The sequence below is a fragment of the Pseudorca crassidens genome, chromosome 2 (genome assembly GCF_039906515.1).
Source record: "Pseudorca crassidens isolate mPseCra1 chromosome 2, mPseCra1.hap1, whole genome shotgun sequence".
Classification (NCBI taxonomy): Eukaryota; Metazoa; Chordata; class Mammalia; order Artiodactyla; family Delphinidae; genus Pseudorca; species Pseudorca crassidens.
Window position 1 is genome coordinate 164,100,701 of NC_090297.1, and position 27,556 is coordinate 164,128,256.

A 27,556-nucleotide genomic window follows, 5' to 3' on the forward strand; every position below is an offset into this window, starting at 1 on the left:
GCCCCATAAATCTGTAAACCATATTAAATACAGGAAGCTGCCGCAATATAGACAAAAGGGTAGTTTAGTTTCTTTCTTCCTTTGCCCAGACTAACAGTATCGCTTTGTACTCTGACTTCTCAGTAGACCTGAAGAGCCACTTTGCTCATCTATTACATTTTCCCTTTAAAGCGTGTCCTCTATTTCTTTGGCATGCAAGGCTGGAATGACAGTCCTATTCCTACATACAAATAACTATCTTCAACATACAGATGATGAAAAACACCTTCACATGTTGGGGGTGCAGGCTAAAGTTGAGAACCAGAAAGCTACAAAAACTCAATTCATGTTTTTTAAATACTTTATATGGTAAAAATACAGCAAAAATATTTTTTGTTCAAAGAGGAAAAAATATACTGCTATGGTCATGGTTCTAAGGATGATTTAAGTCGTCTCTGGCTCCTCAACTGTGCACTGTAGTGTGGGCTGACTTCAACTACGGCTTCTCCAGCTTCAGTCATTTATCAAAGCTAAAATCATACTGTGGAGAGAAGAAATTAATGTTACTAATGTTTCCTTAGGAATGTTCCTACAGAGTCTGGTCTGTCCAGACTTGCATCCCTAAGGCTCAGCAAGGAACACTCATTTAAGTAAAAAGCAAAAGCAATCATTTACACCTAAAGGAAAGAATATCTATATTAGGACATCAAAAGGCCCTAACGTTTTCACTAAAAGAAAAAAAAAAGAAAGAAAGAAAGAAAACCGGGGTAGAGGTGGCGGTAGGGAGCATAACCTAAAAGCACTGCTGGGCTCTAGCTTAGAGAAAACAAGCTGTGTCTAGGAAAAAACTTTAATTCTCCATGGAGATCTTTGCACATGTTGTTCCTGCCCCTGGAACCCCTCCTCTCATCCCCCATCAACCCAGTAACTTCCTCTCAGACTTCAGGATCCAGCAGGCTCCATCAGGCTCCGGCACGGCCTCTGGGAAGCCAGCCTCTCGGCCCAGGGCCGTTGCCCTGCCTCTTCCTGCACACCTCAGCTCATACCCACTTTCATTCTCCAGGATGACACCCGCGTGCTGCAATCAGCAGGCTCCCAGCTTTGACACAGGGATTCTGCGCTGCTCCTTTTGTGTCACACGCAGTGCCTTACACAGTGTCTTTGACACATGGCGGTCACTCAGTAAATACTCTGTTAAAACCACCACACTTAACAAGAGTAAGAAGACTATCATTTTTTTACTGAAATCAGCCTTGCTATGCTGAGAGCAAATGACTAAAACACAGAAATACCCTTACACTACTAATGGTATAAGTGATGCGTTGTCCAAATTTAAACAAACTAAGGGTACACAGTGCACAGCACAAATTAATGGTAGTAACCAATATTTTTGAACACTTTGTTAGAGCTTACAAGAGGTCAGCACAAACCAAAGTGCTTTATGTGCATTATCTCATTTAATCCACATCACAAGCCCATAAGGCAGGTACTATTATTATCCCATTTTCAGATGAAGAAATTGAGGCACAGAGAGGATAAGAAACTTGCCCCAGGTCACACAGTGAGGGAGTGGTAGATTACACCAGGCTGGCACCTAACCAAACACCAAAGGCATAGATTCCACCAATCTCCAAAGAAGATGGGAATTTTTTCCTTTAATTCTATTTAACAAACGCTGAATGTCTGCTATGTGCAAGGCACCATACAAGTGGTAGCAGGCGATACAGAAGGAGCAGCATAAATCCCTACATTAGAAATCGGATGATTTAGAATAGTAAACACTTTTTAAAAACAGCAACCAAAGCTAAGAGAAAAGTGTTACAAGAACATCTGCGATTACTCTTCCATCCTGATCCCTTGAGCTACAAGGAACGCCAAGGGGGAAGGAAATAGCAACATGGCTAAAAATGACAAGCTGAGAAGGGAAGGGAAAAGAAAGAAAAAGAAAGGATGCATCCAGTGAGCAATGCAGCTACTCAGGCAAACCAGTTATACTGGTTGCCTATCTTTTATTTCATTGTAAAGAACCATACCTTAAACCTGCCCCAAAATTGCTTCCTGATTCCTCCAATCCCCAGTCTTCAGTCCATCTTCCCACTGCTTTAAATTCAACAACTGAGAGGTAAGAAACACTTGTCCATTTTTAAATCCTAAGACTTTGGGTCTTACTAAGCAAGATACTGCTCCCTAATCCTACATTTACACCCAAAAGTGTGACTACATTAGCTTTGCTCCCAGATGTCTCAAGAAGCTCATGTTATCAAGACCTAGGGGATGTCCACTCTAGTTTATTCTCCAAAGCATAAAACCTGGAGGGGAGAGAAGGATGAAGAAAGGATAACCACCTTGCTTTTTGTCTCCGACAAATAGAAGGGAACATATATGATGGTAAAGATACCTTCATATGGTTTGACTTTAAAAAGTAATAAAAATAAGAATAGGGCTTCCCTGGTGGCGCAGTGGTTGGGAGTCCGCCTGCCGATGCAGGGGACACGGGTTCGTGCCTCGGTCTGGGAAGATCCCACATGCCACAGAGCGGCTGGGCTCGTGAGCCATGGCCACTGAGCCTGCGCATCCGGAGCCTGTGCCCCACAAAGGGAGAGGCCACAACAGTGAGAGGCCCGCATACCACAAAAAAAAAATAATAAGAATAAGAATAGGTGTATCATTGTATTCTTCATGTTAAATTTTGCTCTTTATTCTCCATCTTTAATGCTAGGATTAAAAATTAAGCACGTTAGCAATGAGGTATGAGAACCAGAAATGTTATTAGTGTGGTTTTTCTGTCCTATTTTTTAAAATACAGAAAAGCAAATATGATAAATAGTCAAAAGGAAACCACCTAAACTCTAATTTCAATCTAATCTGTGTGTGGAATTAGCGTAGCAAAAGGATTTAGGAAGCCTGCTTTTTCAGGCAGAGGCTAAAATGGCTCTGACTTCTAAGCTATTTCAGACAAAATAGCAGGTTTTTAAAACTCTTATCTCTGTACAGTTTCTAATTATTAGGACTTTTTTGAGTGACAGAAGTTTAGTTCAGTACAAGTTTTTTCCTACTTGTCTCATGCCCGTGTGAAAATTAAAATTTACCTCAGAAAAAAACAGGAATGATACAATTAAGCTTGGATACAAAAGCTTGACTTTTAGCCTCTTAAAGGCTTAATCAAATCATACACACATGACAATTTTTTTCTCTTCTTTGCTGCACTCTATGGGTCTATAATGGGTAAAGGAAAAGGTGGCATGTTATCTCTAAAACTTAAGGTAATAAATATAAGTTTAAACAGGACTGCATGAGGCTTCCAGTGTCTGATAGCCAATCCTTCATATTAATTCTTACTTCCAATCTAACTGGAAGACTGATGAAATTTTACCCGAACAGACCACTTGCATCCCGGAGAAAAGGCATCACACCTAAATTCCTTAATGCCAAGAAAGATCAGCCCAACGTGGATATAAGTTGTTGAGAGCTGCTGCCAGTGCTCTGGTCCCCCGAAGACCCAGGAGTGGGAAACTCTCTGGGGGTACATATAGTAATGTTTATAACAGGCAGTGAGACCTCACAGCTGGATACCAGGGGAGCGAAAGAACAGCAAAGACAGTTTAAAGCATGTTGATAGCCTCAACAGCTAAGGAGTAACTAATAACACAGAGTAACTCTACTCCAGGTCAGACAGAATGGAATCCTGATTCAATGACATGACATAAAAAATCTACACAGCCACAAGAAATTCACATAATCCCCAAAAGCTCTGCAATGTTAATACAAAATCCTACGGTATAGTAATACCTCACCCGTCAAAAGCATATGGCATCCAGGAAAACGCCAGGACTGTAAACTCACCTATAAAGATACATGAAGAAACAGAGCAGGTGGAAACCAAGCTTGATCATGGCTTCTTTCATGTGTGACTTCAGCTGCCCTCGATTGTGTATTTCTGTTGGATCAAACACTCCCATGTTACCACTTGGCACCATAATGAACCTGGTAAATTAAAGGATGCACACACATTAGAAGGAAAATCAAATCATCAGCATAAATATTCAAAAATAAGTAAACCAATAATAATCAACCTTCAAAAATGAACCAATCATAGCTGCCTTATATGACCAAATATGGACAAGGTATTATAATGATGTCACAGGCCATGCCTTAGTCTTCCTTTGAAAATACAATACTATTAATTTTAGGTGTAATTTCTGCCCTCTGAAACAAATACATTAACACTCTAGAGAAGGATATTTTATGCACTGAGACCCTTTTACCCATCTTCTGTAGAAAACTACTGAATCGGTAATACCTCTATAGCTGTCTTCCATGAGACACAAGTGAAGGGGGCCCCAAAACCAAACCAACTTTATCAAGTTCTTAGAAACTTCTTTATCTACAAGGTTCTAACTTAATTAATGCAATTCTCTTCACCTTCACAACATCTCTGCAAGTTGTCTTTATGTTTAACACTTACATCTTTGTGTCAAACATAATTATTCCCATTTCACAGATGATACTAAAAAGAGAGATTCTATATCCCAAATAGAATCCTCATGTTTGGTGCTCCTGCTGATCAACAGATATGTCTCAATCTGCATGGTTAATAAACGGTACCTACTTGAAAAGAGCAATTTAAAGAAGGCAGAAATGATTTCGAATAAATGCTACTGTGGTAAAATAAAACTCTTCAGTTAAGACAGTAAATGGAGAGTTCAGATGCAAACGCAGTGCCTAACTTTACATGACACTTAAAAAGTACAGATTACATTTAATTAAAATATAAATTTTATTTTAAATTAATTTTTATGTAAATATTAATTTAAATAATAATATTTTGACAAATAAGAGATGTACATTTTATAGTGATGGAGGTATGACCACAGTGAGGGAATGAGAACAGGGCTACAAAGACAATACGGAACCTAAAGGGCACAGTAAGCACACACCGAGTTCCATATCCAGACCAATTCAACTCAGTGCTCACACAGACTCAGACTCAAACTTAAAAAAAAATCTTCAAGATACTGTGTTTAACACGCTGTGGAGTCTTTGGGCCTCTTGAGATAACACATAACATTTCATATTTATTAAATACCACTGTGTATATAGTATTACATATGATAATCTTCTCCTTCTTCCCCAAATGATTCCTTTTACAAATAAGAAAATTGGGTTACTTTGAGAGGATCAGTGAGTTTAAGCGTCTAGGCTTCTGAATCCCAACTGTGCCATCTGCACAGCATGCATGTCCTAACCTAGCACTGATCATGACCTCTTCCTTCTCGCATGTCCAAGCTTCTCTAGTCCAACTTTGGGTTCCTCACTCTCGCCACACATTTGGTTTCTCAATTATGACTTCTTTGAAATGCAAATGGCTCTCTGAGTTTCACAAATCTAAATTCTCCCCCCAATCCCAGTAGCCCATCTATGGCTGAATAAACGGTATATATGGTATTTACAAATGAATATCTGGATAGCATCTCAACTCAATACCTATTTTCCTCGATTTACAATGGTATTATATCATGATAAACCCATCAAAAATTGAAAATGCAATTAACACACCTAACCTACCGAACATCACAGCTTAGCCTAGCCTACCTTAAACATGCTCAGAACACTTACATTAGCCTACAGTTGGGCAAAATCGTCTAATACAAAGCCTATTTTATAACATTACAAGAAAGCTTCGTACCGCATATCGCTAGTCCAGAAACAGATCAAAATTCAAAATTCGAAATACGGTTTATACTGAAATGTGTATCATTTTCACACCATCATGAAGTCGAAAAATCAAAAGTCAAACTATTGTAAATCGAGGACCATCTGTAGTCTCAAAGAGTCTTATCCTTCTCTGACTGCTAGCTTATCTAACAGGAGTGTCACCACTTCCTCAGTAGTCCTTAAAAACTTTCTCTTACTCAATTGTGACTTCTCTCTTCATCTTTCATAGACAATAGGTTAAACTCTTGTCCATTCTTCCTTCCTATCACCACTTATATAGCCCTATCTTGTTGTTTGTTTTTTTTTTGGTACGCGGGCCTCTCACTGTTGTGGCCTCTCACGTTGCGGAGCACAGGCTCCGGACGCGCAGGCTCAGTGGCCATGGCTCACGGGCCCAGCTGCTCCGCGGCATGTGGGATCTTCCTGGACTGGGGCACGAACCCATGTCCCCTGCATCGGCAGGCGGACTCTCAACCACTGCGCCACCAGGGAAGCCCTAGCCCTATCTTTTTCATTCCCACTATCACAACTCTATTCCAGTACTATATTATCTCACCCCCGTCTCTGAACTGGTTTCCCTACCTCCTGCCTCTTTTCCATCCAATCAATACTATATAATCCTTCCAGAAAAATCTTCCCAAAGCATAATTTATATCATGCCAACTTAGCTAATCAAAAACATATGCAGCAAATGTATAAAATAAGCTACAAGGATATACTGTACAACACAGAATATAACCAATATTCTATAATAGCTATAAATGTAGTATAACCTCTAAAAATTGTGAATCACCATACTGTACACCTGTAACATATAATATTGTACATGAACTATAATTCAATAAAAAAGAAATTAATTAAAAACATATAGAGCAAGGAAGATATATGAATGGCTAATAAGCACATTAAAAAGTACTCAACATCATTAGTCACTAGGGAATGTAAATCGAAACCACAATGAGATACCACTTCACATTCAATAAGACAGCTAAAATAAAAAAGACACAACAAAAAGTGTTGGCAGGGATGTGGAGAAACTGTAACCTTCATACACAGTTGGTGGAAACGTAAAATAGTGCAGCTGCTTTTGAACACTCAGGTAGTTCCTCAAAAGGTCAAACCATAGAGTTATACCATATGACCCAGCAATTCCACTCCTAAAAGAAATGAAAATATATGTCCACACAAAAATATGCACATGAACATGAAAGGATGCTCTACATCACTAATCATTAGAGAAATGCAAAGCAAAACTACAATGAGATATTACCTCACACTGGTCAGAATGGCCTTCATCAAAAAATCTACGAACAATAAATGCTGGAGAGGGTGTGGAGAAAAGGGAACCCTCTTGCACTGTTGATGGGAATGTAAATTAATACAGCCACTATGGAGAACAGTATGGAGGTTCCTTAAAAAACTAAAAATAGAACTACCATATGACCCAGCAATCCCACCACTTGGGCGTATACCCTGAGAAAATCATAATTCAGAAAGAGTCATGTACCAAAATGTTCATTGCAGCTCTATCTCTATCTATTTTTCTTTTAATGGAAGTTAATAGCTAGTATTTATTGAGCCACAAACTGGCACTCCCAACTTATAGAAATGAGGAAAATAAAATTCAAGAGAGATTAAGTAACTTGCCCAAGGTCACACAGCTACTTAGTGGCAGAGCTATATAGCCAGGAGATGGAAGCAACCTAAGTGTCCATCAACAGATGAATGGATAAAGAAGATGTGGCACATACATACAATGGAATATTACTCAACCATAAAAGGAAACGAAATTGAGTTATTTGTAGTGAGGCGGATGGACCTAGAGTCTGTCATACAGAGTAAAGTAAGTCAGAAAGAGAAAAACAAATACCATATGCTAACACATATATATGGAATCTTAAGAAAGAAAAAAATTCCCTGGGCAGGGACAGGGGCAGGACAGGAATAAAGATGCAGACGTAGAGAATGGACTTGAGGACATGGGGAGGGGGAAGGGTAAGCTGGGATGAAGTGAGAGAGTGGCATGGACATATATACACTACCAAACGTAAAATCGATAGCTAGTGGGAAGCAGCCACATAGCACAGGGAGATCAGCTCGTTGCTTTGTGACCACCTAGAGGGGTGGGATAGGGAGGGTGGGAGGGAGACGCAAGAGGGAGGAGATATGGGGATATATGTATATGTATGGCTGATTCACTTTGTTATAAAGCAGAAACTAACACACCATTGTAGAGCAATTATACTCCAATAAAGATGTTAATAATAAAAAAAAGACATGATAACATTGCATTTTGGTAAATTAAAAGAATAATTTTAATGAAAAAAAATATGCACATGAATGTTCATAGAATTATTTATAATAGGCAAAAAGTGGAAACTCAAATGCCCATTAATTGCAAACGGATAAGCAAAATGTAGTATTGCCATACAATGGAATATTATTCCACAATAAAAAGGAATAAAGTACTGATACATGACACGGCATGGATGAACCCTGAAAATATTATGCTAAGTGAAAGAAGCCATAAAAGATCACATATTGATCTCTTTTAAATGATATGTCTGTCCAGAACAGGTTATTTTACAAAGACAGAAAGGAGACTAGCAGTTGCCTAGAGCTGGGGGAGGGGAGTGACTTCTAAAGGACATAGGGCTTCTTTTGGGGGTGATGAAAATGTTCTTAAATACGTTGTGGTGATGGTTGCTTACATCTATAAATATACCAAAAACATATTGGATAGTATAGTTTAAATGGGTGAACTTTATGCTACCAGTACTCATATGTATAAATAAACAAACTGTACTCACCGATATATATTCCAAGTGGCAACAGGCAAGTTGAGAAGGAAGATGAACCAGTGCAATGAAATGAGCATTAATACAGTGACAATAGTATGGCCAACCAATTCTGGAATTACCCACTGCAAGGGAAGAACACAGTATTACATCTCACTGCTGTGTCCTTCCGGAATGTACATGTTACTTGAAATTAAATCAAAGAAAGTACAGAGAATTTCCAAGCTAGTGTTTCAAGATTATTTTTAGGCTCGGATATCCCAGATTTGCATACTGCTATCACTGCTTACCCAGTGCAAATAAATCAGGACACAGCTTAAAAATGATGCACTTAGTCTTTAATTACATTTTACCCTAAGCAAAGATTCAGATTCATTCTCTAAGCAGGTACAAATGACAACTAGAGAAAAAATAGAGTATTATTTACTTTCTATTCCAATATCTGTGCTAAAGCCTCTTACTCTAATTTGGGATGGTTTATATCCACATACATGCTGCCTTTCAGGTCAGAATACCGATCCTAAACATTTCCAAGCTCCAGAACCCTGAGGGAAATCATCTCACATCCACCAAAAAAAAAAAGTACTTTAACAGCTTACAGTATCAGCTCAAAGTTAAACAAATATGATAATGGACCAGGATAACAGAATCCCAGACTATTGGCTTTATAGCACCCAGTGCCCTTATCTATGTTCTTTGTTTATTGTGCAATATTATAGTTCTCATATATCAACAGCTATTGTGGCAGGTTCTCAATTCACCAATAGTTTTCCTCTCCTATGAGTAGAGATTTTTCTTTTAATGGAAGTTAATAGCTAGTATTTATTGAGCCACAAACTGGCACTCCCAACTTATAGAAATGAGGAAAATAAAATTCAAGGGAGATTAAGTAACTTGCCCAAGGTCACACAGCTACTTAGTGGCAGAGCTATATAACAGAAGCCCAGACACACTGGTCCCAGGTCTCTTGCATTTAGATTTCAGATACATTTTTTTCTTTTTTCCTGGGGGGGATGGTGTCACTCTGCGACGCCTGCAGGATCTTATTTCCCCAACCAGGGAATGAACCCATGCCCTGGGCAGTGAAAGCACGGAGTCCTAACCACTGGACCACCAGGAAATTCCCTTAGATACGTTTTTTTTTTTTTTTGGCTGCATTGGGTCTTTGTTGCTGCGCGTGGGCTTTCTCTAGTTGCGGCGAGCAGGGGCTACTCTTCATTGCAGTGCACGGGCTTCTCATTGGGGTGGCTTCTCTTGTTGCAGAGCACAGGCTCTAGGCTTCAGTAGTTGTGGCTCACGGGCTCTAGCGCTCAGACTCAGTAGTTGTGGTGCATGGGCTTAGTTGCTCTGCAGCATGTGGGATCTTCCCAGACAAGGGCTCAAACCCATGTCCCCTGCATTGGCAGATGGATTCTCTGCACCACCAGGGATATCCCACTTTTTCTTAATAAACAAAGAAGAAGGGCCTTAAACCTAATTTGCAATCAACCAAAATATTTTTAAGTATGTAAATGCATTTTTAAAGTGTAACCAATTTAACATAATGCTAATATGTGTAAGCTGCAAAATCAGATAAACCTGGAGTAAAACTCATGCTCTATCCTATTTATTAGCTGTGCAATTTTAGGAAGTTATCTACCCTCTCTAAATCATGCCTTTCTCATCTGTAAAATGGAGATAATACTTACACCTCATGAGGTTGTTTCAGAGAATTAGAAAAAATAATATATGTAAGCCACACACAAAGTAAGCACTCAATTCACATTCCCACCAGCAGTGCAAGAGTGTTCCCTTTTCTCCACACCCTCTCCAGCATTTATTGTTTCTAGATTTTTTAATGATGGCCATTCTGATACTTATCTTCTGAAAGATAGATCAGTGGAACAGGATAGAAAGCCCAGAGACAAACCCACGCACATATGGTCACCTTATCTTTGGTAAACGAGGCAGGAATGTACAGTGGAGAAAGGACAGCCTCTTCAATAAGTGGTGCTGGGAAAACTGGACAGGTACATGTAAAAGTATGAGATTAGATCACTCCCTAACACCATACACAAAAATAAGCTCAAAATGGATTAAAGACCTAAATGTAAGGCCAGAAACTATCAAACTCTTAGAGGAAAACATAGGCAAAACACTATGACATAAATCACAGCGAGATCCTTTTTGACCCACCTCCTAGAGAAATGGAAAGAAAAACAAAAATAAACAAAAGGGACCTAATGAAACTTCAAAGCTTTTGCACAGCAGAGGAAACCATAAACAAGACGAAAAGACAACCCTCAGAATGGGAACAAGTATTTGCAAATGAAGCAACTGACAAAGGATTAATCTCTAAAATTTATAAGCAGCTCATGCAGCTCAATATCAAAAAAACAAACAACCCAATCCAAAAATGGGCAGAAGACCTAAATAGACATTTCTCCAAAGAAGATATACAGACTGCCAACAAACACATGAAAGAATGCTCAACATCATTAATCATTAGAGAAATGCAAATCAAAACTACAATGAGATATCATCAGAAGTGAGAGAGTGGCATGGACATATATATACTACCAAACGTAAAATAGATAGCTAGTGGGGGACAGCCGCATAGCACAGGGAGATCAGCTCGGTGCTTTGTGACCACCTAGAGGGGTGGGATAGGGAGGGTGGGAGGGAGGGAGACGCAAGAGGGAAGAGATATGGGAGCATATGTATATGTATAACTGATTCACTTTGTTATAAAGCAGAAACTAACACACCATTGTAAAGCAATTATACTCCAGTAAAGATGTAAAAAAAAAAAAAAAGTAAGCCCTCAATAAATGTTAGCTGATGTTACTACTACTCCCCTCCATGCTATCAGACCCACATAGAAGTAGCTTTCAAACTTTGGATTTCTTACTGTGGGCTGCATTTTGGTTTACATAAACAAAAACCTAAAACAAACGTTTCAGGAAGCGGTACTTGACCTTATTATACTTGGATACTAACTTTCTACCAAGCCCTCTGTTCTCTTTCTCTTCCCTCCTTAATAATGTGTTCTTCCCCTAACTTAGGGGTAAGAAGCTCTAGGCTTATTTCACCCAGGCAGGAGTTTGAAAGATTCTTCTCTGGAGTAACTTAATGGCACAAGAGAAAACACCTACAAAAAAACTGCTATTTCAGGTACCCCCAAAAAAGGTAGACACCAACTACCCTCAGTGAAGTCTTACCTACCAGTCAGTCAACAGCCTGGACCACCCAATGAGCTTCCAATGAGTATTTTCATGCCTTACCCTAAAGTATGACTAGATAGCCATGTATCAGAAATTGAGGAAAGCCCTCAATATGAAAGAAGGGGGAAAAACAAAGAGAAAGGAACTTGGAAAAAAACAGATATAATGTAGGAAGCAGAAGGAAATTTCAAAACTACTATAATCAATATCCTTGAGAACAAAGAGAGTCAAGCATGAACCAAGAGAACAAAAAGCTCTTAGAAATTAAAAATTTGACATAAATGATATACATACAAGAAAATTCAGAAGATAAAACAGAGGAAATCTTAAAACAAGAAGGTAGAAAAAAGACAAAGGGACAAAAATAAGAAAAAGAAGAACTGGGAGATCAATCCAGCAGATAAATTATCCAGCAAATCCAAGTTACTGAAAGAGAAGAGAGAAGATAGAAGGGGAAGACATTATCAAAGAAAGAAGTAGAAGAAAATTTCCCAGATTCAAAGAACCTCTCAGATGCCCAAAACAATGAGTGAAAAAGGCCTAAACAAAGGTATACCACTGCAAAATTCCCAAACACCAAGGATTACCATAAATAAACCCAACCAAGGATAAAGGTTAAGATTCTAAAACTTCTGGAGAGGATGGAGGTAGGGGTGGGAGGAGAGGGAAGAGAGAGATCCCATCAAGACGATAAGAAATAAAAATGGCACCAGACTTCCCAACTTGAACAACACTAGAAGTTAAAAGACCTTGACCAAGCAAACTCTGAAAAAAAAATCTTTTCTAACCTAGAATTCTACACTCAGAGAACCTATCAATCAAGGGAAAGGATAAGACATTTTCAAACATGCAAGTTCTCAAAATTTAATTCCCATGTACCAAATCTCAAGAAGCTACTCCAGCAAAACGAGGTAGTAAGCCAAGAGAAAGGAAGACATGATTTCCAAGAATCAGGGGATCCAACCAGGAGTCCCAGGATGCAGGCTGTGAAACAGGCCTAAAGAGCAACCAGTCCAGACTATAGCAAGAGGATGTAGGTCTTGAGGGGAAATGTCACCTAGAAAAAAACAACTGACAGATTATTTTAGCATGTTTGAAACATGCAGAAAATAGTACTGAATGGCTTTAAAAGATGTTATCTGAAAAGACAAAGCTATGCAGAAAAAAAAATTGGAAAGAAAAATATGATCACTGTCTACCATAAGGCTCGGCAATAAAAAATGTTTATATAATATAATAGTATATCATAATGATATAAACATTGAATATAAACTTAAAAAGAAAATGGAAAAATAGGAGAGATGTTTAGAAGGGGGTACCTAAGAACTAAATCTGTCATATTGACTCAGAAGTCAATAGGTAATATGTAAAACTGATAAATCAAGAAATAGTGGGAGGGACTTCCCTGCTGGCGCAGTGGTTAAGAATCTGCTTGCCAATGCAGGGGACATGGGTTCAAGTTCTGGTCCAGGAAGATCCCACATGCCGCGGAGCAACTAAGCCCGTGTGCCACAACTACTGAGCCTGCACTTTAGAGCCCGTGAGCCACAACTACTGAGCCCACGTGCCACAACTACTGAAGCCCGCACGCCTAGAGCCCGTGCTCCGCAACGAGAAGCCACCGCAATGACAAGCCCGTGCACCGCAACGAAGAGTAGCCCCCACTTGCCACAACTAGAGAAAGCCCACACACAGCAACGAAGACCCAACACAGCCATAAATAAATAAATAAATAAATAGAAATTTATAAAAAAGAAATAGTGGGAGTTCTCTGGTGGCCTACTGGTTACGATTCTGGGCATTCACTGCCGTGGTCTGGGTTCAATCCCTGGTTGGGGAACTTAGATCCTGCAAGCCACGCACCACGGCCAAAAAAAATGAAAAAGAAATAGTAGTGCAAGCACATAGAGAAATATGAATATAAGTATCAGAAAAAAATTAACAGCTCAAGTGTTGAAATCAGTTGCCCCTAAGAAGCAAGACAGATAGGATTTAAAAGGGTCAGGAAGGAACTGCTGTTTTTCACTACAAGCTTTGTAGTACCTCTGACTTTAGTTGTATGCAAGTATAACTTTCACAAAAACAAAAATTAACGTTAAAAAAACTACTTAACTTCAAACTGAAGGAGTAACTTTCTCAATAGAAGAATCCAGGTAACCTTTTTTTGTGTGTTTATTTGTATTTTTGTAAAAGAAAACCCACAAAATACCCACCTAAAATAGTGAGTAAGCAAGAAATATAAAAAGAAATACAATCCATCTGAAAAAATATATATATTATTAGATGGATCTATCTATCAGTATAAAATCATTCTTCTAAAGATGAGGAGGCCTAATCAACCATACTTCAATTTTTTAAAAAAGCAGAGGGCCCTGCCTGGCACACAGCAGGAACTTAATTTGTTTAAAATTAATTAAATTTCAATTTTTAAAAAATTAAAAATAAAGATGAGGAGGCCTGAAACTAATGCAATGTTACATGTCAATTATATCTCAAGAAAAAAAAAGAACTCTGAAAGCATAGCAGATAAACAAAATCTTTTATTTAAATCTATCACTGTATTAAACCATGTTCTGGACAATTGCGAAGGAAGGGAGGGAGGGAGAGAAGGAGGGAGGGAGAGAAGGAGGAAGGAAGGAAGGAGAGGAGAGGAGGAATATAATTTACTAGAAATTTAATTTAAATTTAATGGCCTTAAAACAAATCAACTAATTCCATTTCTCAAGGAGCCACAAAAAGGTCCTCTTTCCAGAGTAAAGAAACAAAATTTCAAGTTAGGTCTTCTGGTATAGTTTCATGATCTAAAAATATTGCAAAGCACAGTAGTTCCACAAACATTCCAATGAATATCAAATACACATATGCTGACTATCTGTAATTATCTTTAACACAGAAAATGGAGAACTGCCTTCAATGCCAGAAAATGAGGAAAGAGATGTCTTACCTTGTTTAATTTTGAGCAACATGATCTAGCATTAATGTAATCACATTCTAAATCAGACAATGTAATTATCTGACAATCAAGATAAGGAATTATTAGACTTCTTTTATAACAACTATTTAAGTTTCAGAAAGCAATCACAGTTGCAAAGCAGAATTAGATTTTTGACTTGAAAAGATTAAGTTATTTCCTTAAAGTTCATTTATTAGACAACTAAATTTTCTCATTTATGTTCCTTCAGCAAGTGATTTTCACAAAATAATCCTCTTATTATGCACAATTCTAATGTGACCCATACCAGAACATTGAAGCTGGATTCCTCAAATGTCAAACAGTGGCCAAAAGAAATGGAAAATATGACCTATATAAACAGTTTAAATGTTATAAACCTGAATTCCCAATAGTAGAAAAAGTGTTTATTTATGATATATCCATAAAATGTCTTTGAAGACTTAAGATATGAAAAAAAAGGATACAAAACTATAAACTCAGCTTGGTCATATGTTAGCAGTGGTTATGTCTTGAAAGTTGGATTACAGATGGTTTGTTTTCCCAATAGTTTTCTCTATAATCAAACTTTCCACTTACATATATTATACTGGACTTAAACAAAAAGTGGGTTTTAGTACAAAATATAAACTTACAAATAAAAATGTGAGGGACAGATAGACATAAAAAGTCTTCAATTGAATGTGTGGTATTTACTTTAAAATGCACCCCCAGCCTCCCCACAATAGTTGGGGAAAAAATGAAAAAGAACGGCAAAATGTTGAAAATCACTGAAGGTGAGCAATAGAAACATGGGGTTTATTACAGTACTCTCTCTACCTTTATGTTCGAAAATGTCCAATAAAATAGGTAAAAAGAAATGTTCTCAACTAAATTCTGTACTTTTCCATATGGATAGTCCCCCTATCACCTCAACCCAGTCAAAGTCAAAAGCATCACTTTCTCCACAAATAGTTCCACCTCCAGTTTATTTCTGTCAATGACACAAGTATCATTTGCCCAGGCTCAAAATATGGAAAGTTATTTCTACCTTCTGTTTCATATCTCAGAATCAATCATTACCAGGTCCTATCAATCATTTCTTTTTAACACCACTCACATTAATTCCTCTTTCACCTGTCCACAATTAGTATCCCATTCCAGATCCAAATGAACCCATTCCCTAATGGTTTCTTACCTTCCAATCTTTCCTGTTTCCAACCCACTCTACAGACTTATCTTCATAATACACCACTTTGTTTATGTCAAAAAATTTCAATGGCTCCCTATTGCCTAGAGGCTAAAAATGAAAGCCCTCCTCTCCTTAACATTCAAACCCTCCAAAATCTAATCTAATCTGGCCTTTCCAAACCTGACCTGCTGCCGCCAAAATCAACCTTGTGCTCCAGATGGCCTATTCCTCCATTACCCAGAAATGCCATGAACACACCTTTCTCTTCACCTTTGCTCTTGCCTGTATCTGATTTTGAATATCCACCCCTTTCCTTCTCTGCAGGTTTCTTTATTGGTTCAAAGTCCAGAAAAACTCTTATCCCTACAGAATGTATACCCGATGATTTTCCACCTCTTGGCTCTAATATTAAGCTAGTACAACAATCCCAAAATACAATAATACAATATGCTGAATTTCATCAAAACACATCCTGAATGTACCTTAATATCTAAGTCCAACACTCCACCTAACATGTTTCTATGTACATAAACTGGTATAAGCCAAGGCTTTTTTTATTTTTTGGCTGTGCCGCCCGGCTTGCAGAATCTTAGTTCCCTGACCGGGGATGGAACCCGGGGCCCCGCTGCAGTGAGCGCACCAAGTCCTAACCACTGGACCGTCAGGAAATCCCCTAGCCAACGCTATTTTAAATTATCAAGACTAGTTTTCCAAACTGCAGTAAGATAAATCCAAGTCTCATTTCTCTGAACTTAAGCTCCTGTTCCTTATGCCACAAGAGAGATGTAGGTCATCAAAACTTCCTAAGTGATGCTGCCCTTTCAGTCAGCTCGCCAAGCCTAATAAAATTCAGGGTTCTCCTCGTCAGAAATCATCAGTTAAAGTAAAAACTGCTGTTCAATGCGTGGTAGGGAGGGAAGGCAGAGCAATATTTACTAAACATTGGCCATGGGGTAGGCATTGTGCTGCTAGGTGCTTAACACGCCCTCATTGTGCACATACCTATCTGGGAAGTAAACATTTTCCCCCATTTTAAAGATAAGAAAACTGAGGCTTAGAGAGGTGAAATAATGTGCATAGCAAATAACTAGCTGAGCAAGGAGTCCTGATTCCAAGTTTTGTCCCTTCCCACTTCAACAAGTTGCCAGGCCACAACAAAGTATGAAGCCACACTGAAAACATACTCTGTACAACCATCCTAAAGCCAGAATGCTCTGGCAAACAAACAGTTTAATTCTGTCAGAAAGGGACACATGTAATTTCCAAGGGAAAAAAATACAATGCAGAGCTTCTCATGTTTTTTCTTCGCTTACATTTAATTACTTAAAATTGGATTGTGCGTTGCATCGTTGGGTGACAACTAAGACTAGAAGCTCCCTCGAGAGTAGAGTTGTAGCCCACACGCCTTCTAGAGTGCTAGGTTCAACGACCATTTATTGGCCTGGAAAATACAGTATGAATACTGTAGCAGGAACAGCGATACAAAATACGGAAGTTTTAAACATGGGTCGACACAGAAAAGTGTAAAAGCTGATAAACGACTGAGAACTAAATTACGTGTATAGTTACTGAATTTACAGGTCTGCAACCGACAGGGGCAACCGAAATAATCAGCTGCAGCTGGTTTCTAAAACAAACCCTTCCCAACACTCCCTACAAAAAGGCATCGCGAAGGAAACACTTCACCCGTTTTTGAAATGAATCAACTCCTGGATGTGAAAGGTCGCTACAAGTTCCAACACCCGCGAGAACAAAGGGGAGGGCAGCGGGGGTGTTGCCCAGAGAATGACAAGAGGCGCCAAATCGCCTCCGCCGAGCTCAGCGCGGGACAGTCCACTAGCGACCACCCCTGGGACGTGAGCCGTCGTTCTCGGGACCCCCAGCATCCGGCGAAGGGCCCGGCCTAAGGGAGCTGCAAGAAAAACCACAACCCTGATCTCTCCAGGACCCAAAAGGAGGAAAACCGCGACCCCTCTCTCCTGAGGACCACAAGGGGAGGCCAAGTGCCAGCCCCCGCGCAGGGCAGAGCGGGTCCGGGCGTCACAGGGGCGAGCTGTGGCGGGCAGGCCGGGCCGGGGCGCTTCAAGAGAAAGGCCCGCTCGGACCCCCGAGTGAGGGGCGAAGTTGGGCAGCCGGGGTCCTCCTCCCGCCCGGGCTCGCCACATCGGTCTGGCGGGCCGGGCCAGCGCCCAGGGTACCCGCGCCGGCCGCCGGCCGCCTGCCTTGCTCCCTCGCACCTGCCCTGGCCCCCACCCAGGCCCACCCCCAGCCTACTCCCTCGGGTGGAGGGCCCCAGGTCGGCCTCCGCCCGCCTCAGGCAAGGATACGAAGTACACTGAGAGGAAGATAAGCGCGCAACAGTCAAGGAGAGAGAAGACGAACACCGCCGCCTCCATTCTACTCCGCCACCGCCGCGCCGCTCCTTCCGTCAAACTGGCTGTGGTGCCCGGACCAGCCCCGCCCCACCCCCTGATAGGCCCTTACCCCTGCTTGTTGGAGCAACACAGTCCACTCCGCCGGGACGCGGCATGCCGGGAGTTGTAGTCTTTTCTTTTTCCAAAAAACTCTACCGCCGTGAGTCTGATGCATGCTGGGAAATGTAGTTCAGTAGTACGAATACCTATCAAAGCGGTGGGCCGGGTCTCTATCCTAAATCTGATTGATTATTTCCAAAAATGTGACAAGCAATTAGTCAACGAGTATTTACTGATCGCTTGTAATCTTCTGGACGCAGTAGAACTTCTTTGCCATGTGCTAAATTTTCTTTCGATTCCGCACTGGACCCACTGGATCCCTGACTTGGGAATGGTAAGAGGTTTTCAAGCCACTCCACGCGGCTTCTGGGATCTTAGTTGTGGCTCACGGGCTTAGTTGCTCTGAGGCATGTGGGATCTTCCCGGCAGGGATGGAACCTGTGTCCCCTGCATTGGCAGGTGTATTCTTAACCACTGCACCACCAGGGAAGTCCATTATCCCTCTGTTCTTGCACGTTGTCTACTTTTTCCAGTAGTTCCTTAGCTTATTAATCATAGTTGTTTTAAATTCATAGTCTGATAATTACAACATGCCTGCCACAACTGAGTCTGGATCTGGTTCTTGCTCTGTCTCTTCAGACTGTGTTTTTTTGCCTGTTAGTATGCTTTGTACTAGAGCCATCTGATGGAAAAAAACCAAATGAACCTTTTGGACGACCCAATGCATCTTTCTCCATCCCTATCCCCTTGCTTTTTTTTCCCTCTAATTTTATAACATATAATTGATATATAACATTGTGTAAGTTTAAGGTTTACAGTGTGATGATTTGATGCACATATATACTGCAACATAATTACCACAATAAGGTTAGTGAACACATCCTTTGCTTCACATAATTACCATTTTGTTGTTGTTATAGTGAGAACATTAAAGCTCTAATGTCATAGCAACCATGCCTTTACTTTTCATCTATATGTGTTTTTATATTGAAAGTGGGTTTCTTGTAGATGATATATAGTTGGGTTGTATTTTTGGGGAATTCCCTGGTGGTCCAGTGGTTAGGACCCTGCGCTTTCGCTGCTGAGGGCATGGGTTCAATCCCTGGTCGGGGAACTAAAATCCCACAAGCTGTGCTTTGCGGCCAAAAAAATTTTTTTTAAGTGATTATTGATATAGTTGGACCAATATTATATTGGATTCATATTTGTTACTGTTTTATTTTCATATATATATATATTTATTTATTGGCTGCATTGGGTCTTCATTGCTGTGCTCAGGCTTTCTCTAGTACAGCAGTGGGGGGGCTACTCTTCACTGTGGTGCACGGGCTTCTCACTGCTGTGGCTTCCCTTGTTGTGGAGCACTTTTAAATAACACTATACCATTTTGTGGCTAATGCAAGTATCTTATAATAAATTATTCCTAACTCCTCTCTCCTGTCCCTTGTATCATTTTTTTCTTGAGTCTTTTTTTTTTTAATTGAATGAAACAATAGTGCTTTACAATTTTCAAAAGTTTCACACACGTGATTTCATATAATCCCATAATAACCCTTTTTTAATCCCATAACTCTTTATTGCCCCTCCCCCCTTCCATCCCCACTGATAACCCCTAGTTTGTGCTCTGTATCTATGAGTCTGCTTTTTTGTTTGCTTTCCTTTTCCTTTTTTTAACATCTTTATTGGAGTATAATTGCTTTACAATGGTGTGTTAGTTTCTGCTTTATAACAAAGTGAATCAGCTATACATATACATATATCTGCATATCCCCGCCCTCTTGCTTCTCCCTCCCACCCTCCCTATCCCACTCCTCTAGGTGGTCACAAAGCACCGAGCAGATCTCCCTGTGCTGAGCTGCTTCCCACTAGCTATCTATTTTACATTTGGTAGTGTATATATGTCCATGCCACTGTCTCACTTCGTCCCAGCTTGTCCTTCCTCCTCCCCACGTACTCAAGTCCATTCTCTACATCTGCATCTTTATTGCTGTCCTGTCCCTAGGTTTTTTGGAACCTTTTTTTTTTTTTTTAGATTCCATATATATGTATTAACATAGAGTATTTGTTTTTCTCTTTCTGATTTACTTCACTCTGTATGACACTCTAGGTCCATCCACCTCACTACAAATAACTCAATTTCGATTCTTTTTATGGCTCAGTAATATTCCATTGTATGTGCCACATCTTCTTTTATCCATTCATGTGTCAAAGGACACTTAGGTTGCTTCCATGTTCTGGCTATCGTAAATAGAGCTGCAATGAAAATTGTGATACATGACTCTTTTTGAATTATGGTTTTCTCAGGGTATACGCCCAGTAGTGGAATTGCTGGCTTATACGGTAGTTCTATTTTTAGTTTTTTAAGGAACCTCCACACTGTTCTCCATAGTGGCTGTATCAATTTATATGCCCACTAACAGTGCAAGAGGGTTCCCTTTTCTCCACACCCTCTCCAGCATTTATTGTTTGTAGATTTTTTGATGAAGGCCATTCTGATGGGTGTGAGGTGATACCTCATTGTAGTTTTTGATTTGCATTTCTCTAATGATTAGTGATGTTGAGCATCCCTTCATGTGTTTGTTACAATCTGTATGTCTTCTTTGGAGAAATGTTTATTTAGGTCTTCTGCCCATTTTTGGATTGGGTTGTTTGTTTTTTTGATATTGAGCTGCATGAGCTGCTTATAAATTTTAGAGATTAATCCTTTGTCAGTTGCTTCATTTGCAAATACTTGTTCCCATTCTGAGGGTTGTCTTTTCGTCTTGTTTATGGTTTCCTCTGCTGTGCAAAAGCTTTGAAGTTTCATTAGGTCCCTTTTGTTTATTTTTGTTTTTCTTTCCATTTCTCTAGGAGGTGGGTCAAAAAGGATCTCGCTGTGATTTATGTCATAGTGTTTTGCCTATGTTTTCCTCTAAGAGTTTGATAGTTTCTGGCCTTACATTTAGGTCTTTAATCCATTTTGAGCTTATTTTTGTGTATGGTGTTAGGGAGTGATCTAATCTCATACTTTTACATGTACCTGTCCAGTTTTCCCAGCACCACTTATTGAAGAGGCTGTCCTTTCTCCACTGTACATTCCTGCCTCCTTTATCAAAGATAAGGTGACCATACGTGTGTGGGTTTATCTCTGGGCTTTCTATCCTGTTCCATTGATCTATATTTCTGTTTTTGTGCCAGTACCATACTGTCTTGATTACTGTAGCTTTGTAGTATAGTCTGAAGTCCGGGAGCCTGATTCCTCCAGCTCCATTTTTCATTCTCAAGATTGCTTTGTCTATTCGGGGTCTTTTGTGTTTCCATACAAAATGTGAAATTTTTTGTTCTAGTTCTGTGAAAAATGCCATTGGTAGTTTGATAGGGATTGCCTTGAATCTGTTGATTGCTTTGGGTAGTATAGTCATTTTCACAGTGTTGATTCTTCCAATCCAAAAACATGGTATATCTCTCCATCTGTTTGTATCATCTTTAATTTCTTTCATCAGTGTCTTATAGTTTTCTGCATACAGGTATTTTGTCTCCTTAGGTAGGTTGATTCCTAGGTATTTTATTCTATTTGTTGCAATAGTAAATGGGAGTGTTTCCTCAATTTCTCTTTCAGATTTTTCATCATTAGTGTATAGGAATGCAAGAGATTTCTGTGCATTAATTTTGTATCCTGCTACTTTACCAACTTCATTGATTAGCTCTAGTAGTTTTCTGATAGCATCTTTAGGATGCTTTGTGTATAGTATCAGTCATCTGCAAACAGTGACAGCTTTACTTCTTCTTTTCTGATTTGGATTCCTTTTATTTCTTTTTCTTCTCTGATTGCTGTGGCTAAAACTTCAAAAACTATGTTGAATAACAGAAGTGAGAGTGGACAACCTTGTCTTGTTCCTGATCTTAGAGGATATGGTTTCAGTTTTTCACCATTGAGAACAATGTTGGCTGTGGGCTTGTCATATATGGCCTTTATTATGTTCAGGTAAGTTCCCTCTATGCCTACTTTCTAGAGGATTTTTATCATCAATGGGTGTTGAATTTTGTCAAAAGATTTTTCTCCTTCTATTGAGATGATCATATGGCTTTTCTACTTCAATTTGTTAAGATGGTTTATCACATTGATTGATTTGCATATATTGAAGAATCCTTGTATTCATGGGATAAACCCCACTTGATCATGGTGTGTGATCCTTTTAATGGGCTGTTGGATTCTGTTTACTAGTATTTTGTTGAGGATTTTTGCATCTATGTTCATCAGTGATATTGGCCTGTAGTTTTCCTTTTCTGTGGCATCTGGTTTTGGTATCAGGGTGATGGTGGCTTTGTAGAACGAGTTTGGGAGTATTCCTCCCTCTGCTATATTTTGGAAGAGTTTGAGAAGGACAGGTGTTAGCTCTTTTCTAAATGTTTGATAGAATTCACCTGTGAAGCCATCTGGTCCTGGGCTTTTGTTTGTTGGAAGATTTTTAATCATAGTCTTAATTTCAGTGCTTGTGACTGGTCTGTTTAAATTTTCTATTTCTTCCTGGTTCAGTCTTGGAAGGTTGTGCTTTTCTAAGAATTTGTCCATTTCTTCCAGATTGTCCATTTTATTGGCATAGAGTTGCTTGTAGTAATCTCTCATGATCCTTTGTATTTCTGCAATGTCAGTTGTTACGTCTCCTTTTCATTTCTAACTGTTGATTTGAGTCTTCTCCCTTTTTTTCTTGATGAGTCTGGCTAATGATTTATCAATTTTGTTTACCTTCTCAAAGAACCAGCTTTTAGTTTTATTGATCTTTGCTATTGTTTCCTTCATTTCTTTTTCATATATTTCTGATCTGATCCTTATGATTTCTTTCCTTCTGCTAACTTCGGGGTTTTTTTGTTCTTCTTTCTCTAACTGCTTTAGGTGTAAGGTTAGGTTGTTTATTTGAGATATTTCTTGTTTCTTGAGGTAGGATTCTATTGCTATAAACTTCTCTCTTAGAAGAGCTTTTTCTGAATCCCATAGGTTTTGTGTCTTCGTGTTTTCATTGTCATTTGTTTCTAGGTAATTTCTGATTTCCTTTTTGATTTCTTCAGTGACGTCTTGGTTATTTAGTAGTGTACTGTTTAGCCTCCATGTGTTTGTACTTTTTACAGATTTTTTCCTGTAATTGATATCTACTCTCATAGCATTGTGGTCAGAAAAGATACTTGATACGATTTCAATTTTCTTAAATTTACCAAGATTTGATTTGTGACCCAAGATATGATCTATCCTGGAGAATGTTCCATGAGCACTTGAGAAGAAAGTGTATTCTGTTGTTTTTGGTTGGAATGTCTGGTAACTATCAATTAAGTCCATCTTGTTTAATATATCATTCATTTAAAGCTTGTGTTTCCTTATTTATTTTCATTTTGGATGATCTGTCCATTGGTGAAAGTGGGGTGTTAAAGTCCCCTACTATGATTGTGTTACTGTCGATTTCCCCATTTATGGCTGTTAGCATTTGCCTTATGTATTGAGGTGCTCCTATGTTGGGTGCATAAATATGTACAATTGTTGTATCTTCTTCTTGGATTGGTCCCTTGATCATTATGTAGTGTCCTTCTTTGTCTCTTGTAATAGTCTTTATTTTAAAGTCTATTTTGTCTGATATGAGAATTGCTACTCCAGCTTTCTTTTGATTTCCACTTGCATGGAATATCTTTTTCCATCCCTTCACTTTCAGTCTGTATGTGTCCCTAGGTCTGAAGGGGTCTCTTGTAGACAGCATGTATACGTGTCTTGTTTTTGTATCCATTCAGCCAGTCTATATCTTTTGGATGGAGCATTTAATCCATTTACATTTAAGGTAATTATTGATATGTGTGATCCTATTACCATTTTCTTAATTGTTTTGGGTTTGTTATTGTAGGTCTTTTCCTTCTCTTGTGTTTCCTGCCTGGAGAGGTTCCTTTAGCATTTGTTGTAAAGCTGGTTTGGTGGTGCTGAATTCTCTTAGCTTTTGCTTGTCTGTAAAGGTTTTAATTTCTCCATCAACTCTGAATGAGATTCTTGCTGGGTAGAGTAATCTTGGTTGTAGGTTTTTCCCTTTCATCACTTTAAATATGTGCTGCCACTCCCTTCTGGCTTGCAGAGTTCCTGCTGAAAGATCAGCTGTTAACCTTATGGGGACTCCCTTTTATGTTATTTGTTGTTTTTCCCTTGCTGCTTTCAATATTTTTTCTTTGTATTTAATTTTTGATAGTTTGATTAATACGTGTCTTGGCATGTTTCTCCTTGGATTTATACTGTATGGGACTCTCTGCACTTCCTGGACCTGATTGACTATTTCGTTTCCCATATTAGGGAAGTTTTCAACTATAATCTCTTTAAATATTTCCTCAGTCCCTTTGTTTTACTCTTCTTCTTCTGGGACCCCTATAATTTGAATGTTCATGCATTTAATGTTGTCCCATAGGTCTCTAAGTCTGTCCTAAATTCTTTTCATTCTTTTTTCTTTATTCTGCTCTGTGGTAGTTATTTCCATTATTTTATCTTCCAGATCACTTATCCATTCTTCTGCCTAAGTTATTCTGCTATTAATTCTTTCTAGAGAATTTTTAGTTTCATTTATTGTGCTGTTTATCATTGTTTGTTTGCTCTTTAGTTCTTCTAGGTTCTTGTTAAACATTTCTTGTATTTTCTCCATTGTATTTCCAAGATTTTGGATCATCTTTCCTGTAATTACTCTGAATTCTTCTTCAGGTAGACTGCTTATTTCCTCTTCATTTGTTTGGTCTGGTAGATTTTTACCTTGCTCCTTCATCTGCTGTATATTTCTCTGTCTTCTCATTTTGCTTCACTTACTGTGTTTGGGATCTCCTTTTCTCAGGCTGCAGGTTCGTAGTTCCCATTGTTTTTGATGTCTGTCCCCAGTGGCTAAGGTTGGTTCAGTGGGTTGTGTAGGCTTCCTGGTGGAGGGGACTAGTGCCTGCGTTCTGGTGGATGAGGCTGGATCTTGTCTTTCTGGTGGGCAGGTCCACGTCTGGTGGTGTGTTTTGGGGTGTCTGTGGACCTATTATGATTTTAGGCAGCCTCTCTGCTAATGGGTGGGGTTGTGTTCCTGTCTTGCTAGTTGTTTGGGATAGGGTGTCGAGCCCTGTACCTTGCTGGTCGTTGAGTGGAACTGAGTCTTAGCATTGAGATGGAGACCTCTGGGAGAGCTTTTACTGTTTGATATTACGTGGAGCTGGGAGGTCTCTGGTGGACCAATGTCCTGAACTCGGCTCTCGCACCTCAGAGGCACAGGCCTGACACCCAGCCATAGCACCAAGACTCTGTCAGCAACACGGCCAGGTATGTGGGAAGTTTCTTGCCTTTTGGGAAGTCTCAGGTCTTCTGCCAGCATTCAATAGGTGTTCTGTAGGAGTTGTTCCACAAGTAGATGTATTTCTGATGTATTTGTGGGGAGTAAGGTGATCTCCATGTCTTACTCCTCCACCATCTTGAAGGTCTCTCCTCCCTTGTATCTTGTCATTCATTTCACTTATACATAAGCATGTATATATGTATATATATATATTTGAATACATTGTTGCTATTATTATTTTGAACAAACTTAGAACAATCAAGAATAAGAAAAAGGTTTTATTTTCCTTCATTTATTCCTTCTCTAAAGATCTTCCTTTCTTTATATGCATCCGAGTTTCTGACTTATACTGGCTTCCTTCTCCCCAAAAAACTTCTTTTAACATTTCTTCCAAGGCAAGTCAACTGGCAACGAATTCTCTGTTTCTGTTTGTCTGAGAAAGTGTTTATTTCTCCCTCACATTTGAAGGATAATTTTGCAGGATACAGAATTCTAGGTTCGTGGTATTTTTCTCTCAACACTATTACTATGCTAACACTAATCAAAAGAAAGCAAGAGAAGCTATATTAATTTCAGACAGAGCAGTCTTCAGAGCAAGAAAAATTATCAGATATAAGAAAGAGCATTGCATGATGATAAAAGATCAAATCTCCAAGAAGACACAACAATATTTAATGTGTATGCACCTAACAACAGAGAATCAAAATATGTGAGCCAGAAATTGACAGAACTGCAAGGAGAAATACATGAATCTACCATTACAGTTGGAGACCTCAACAGCTCTCTAACAGAAATAGATACAGCAGGCAGAAAATCAGTAAGGACATAGCTGATCCCAATAATACCATCAATCAACTGGATGTAATTGATATCTAAGATCACTTCAAGAGCAGAATATACATTTGCTTCTCAAATTGAACTGTTCCCTCACTTGCTGGATGGCTTCTTTCAGTAGATTCTGGAGAAAGGATACATGGATGTAAGGATACATAGAAGCATAGTATGTCTAAGGATAGCTTCGTTCTACTCCTACCTTGAATTAGTACAGAATTATAGGTTGAAAATTATTTTCCAGAATAATTTTGACACCATTACTCTACTGTTTTCTAGCTTGTATTAGTGCACACATTGAAAATTTTGTGCCGTTCTAAAATTCTTGATACTATGGATGTATCCTATTTGTTCTCCCTGGAAGATTTAGGATCTTCTCTTAGCCCTGACCTGCTAAAATGTCATGATAACATGTCTTCTTCATTGTGCAAGGCACTCAGTAGGCTTGTTGAATATAAATACTCATGCCTTCCAGTTCTGATACATTTCAAGGGTTGCTTCTTTGATTATTTTTTAAAATAGTTCATTTGTTTTCTTTTTTTATAAATTTATTTATTTTATTTATTTATTTTTGGCTGCACTGGGTCTTCGTTGCTGTGCATGGGCTTTTTCTAGTTGTGACGAGCAGGGGTACTCTTCGTTGTGGTGCGCAGGCTTCTCCTTGCAGTGGCTTCTCTTGTCACAGAGCACAGGCTCTAGGTGTGTGGGCTTCAGTAGTTGTGGCATGAGGGCTTAGTAGTTGTGGCTCGCGGGCTGTAGAGCGCAGGCTCAGTAGTTGTGGCTCACGGGCATAGTTGCTCCGTGGCATGTGGGATTTTCCCAGACCAAGACTCGAACCCATGTCCTCTGCATTGGCAAGCAGATTCTTAACCACTGTACCACCAGGGAAGTCCGTACTTCTTTGATTATTATTTTTTATTTCTGCTTTCTCCCTTCTAGCTTCATAAAACTTCTTTTAATTATAATTGAGACCTCCTAGCCTGAGGCTATTTCCTCTCCTCTTTCCATCCCTGCTGTATTTTGTGTTTTGTCCTCTGATTGTTCTTTTTTATAGCATCCTCTTCTTATTTCAGTGATACAGAATCTTCTCATTTCTATGAGGGTATAAATTTTAGTATACTTTAAATATTTTGC

At 39.2% G+C, this 27,556-nt stretch overlaps 1 protein-coding gene across 4 annotated transcripts in view; it reads right to left on the reverse strand.

The window, feature by feature from the left end:
- Positions 1 to 326: 326 nt before the first annotated feature.
- CNIH4 (cornichon family member 4) overlaps positions 327 to 27,556 on the reverse strand; it is a 39,091-nt gene continuing 11,861 nt past the window's right edge. Inside the window, exons 1-5 of one of the 4 annotated variants that reach the window (XM_067729651.1) lie at positions 18,144 to 18,274; positions 14,640 to 14,708; positions 8,505 to 8,617; positions 3,823 to 3,963; positions 327 to 520 (exon numbers count right to left, since the gene is read on the reverse strand). In XM_067729651.1, the coding sequence (XP_067585752.1) occupies positions 493 to 520; positions 3,823 to 3,963; positions 8,505 to 8,617; positions 14,640 to 14,708; positions 18,144 to 18,212 (420 nt within the window). In that variant the 5' untranslated portion in view covers positions 18,213 to 18,274 and the 3' untranslated portion in view covers positions 327 to 492. Of the gene's footprint in view, positions 521 to 665; positions 2,080 to 3,822; positions 3,964 to 8,504; positions 8,618 to 14,639; positions 14,709 to 18,143; positions 18,275 to 27,556 lie in introns of those variants that run through there. The other 3 variants (XM_067729652.1, XM_067729655.1, XM_067729654.1) reach the window with 3 other exon arrangements.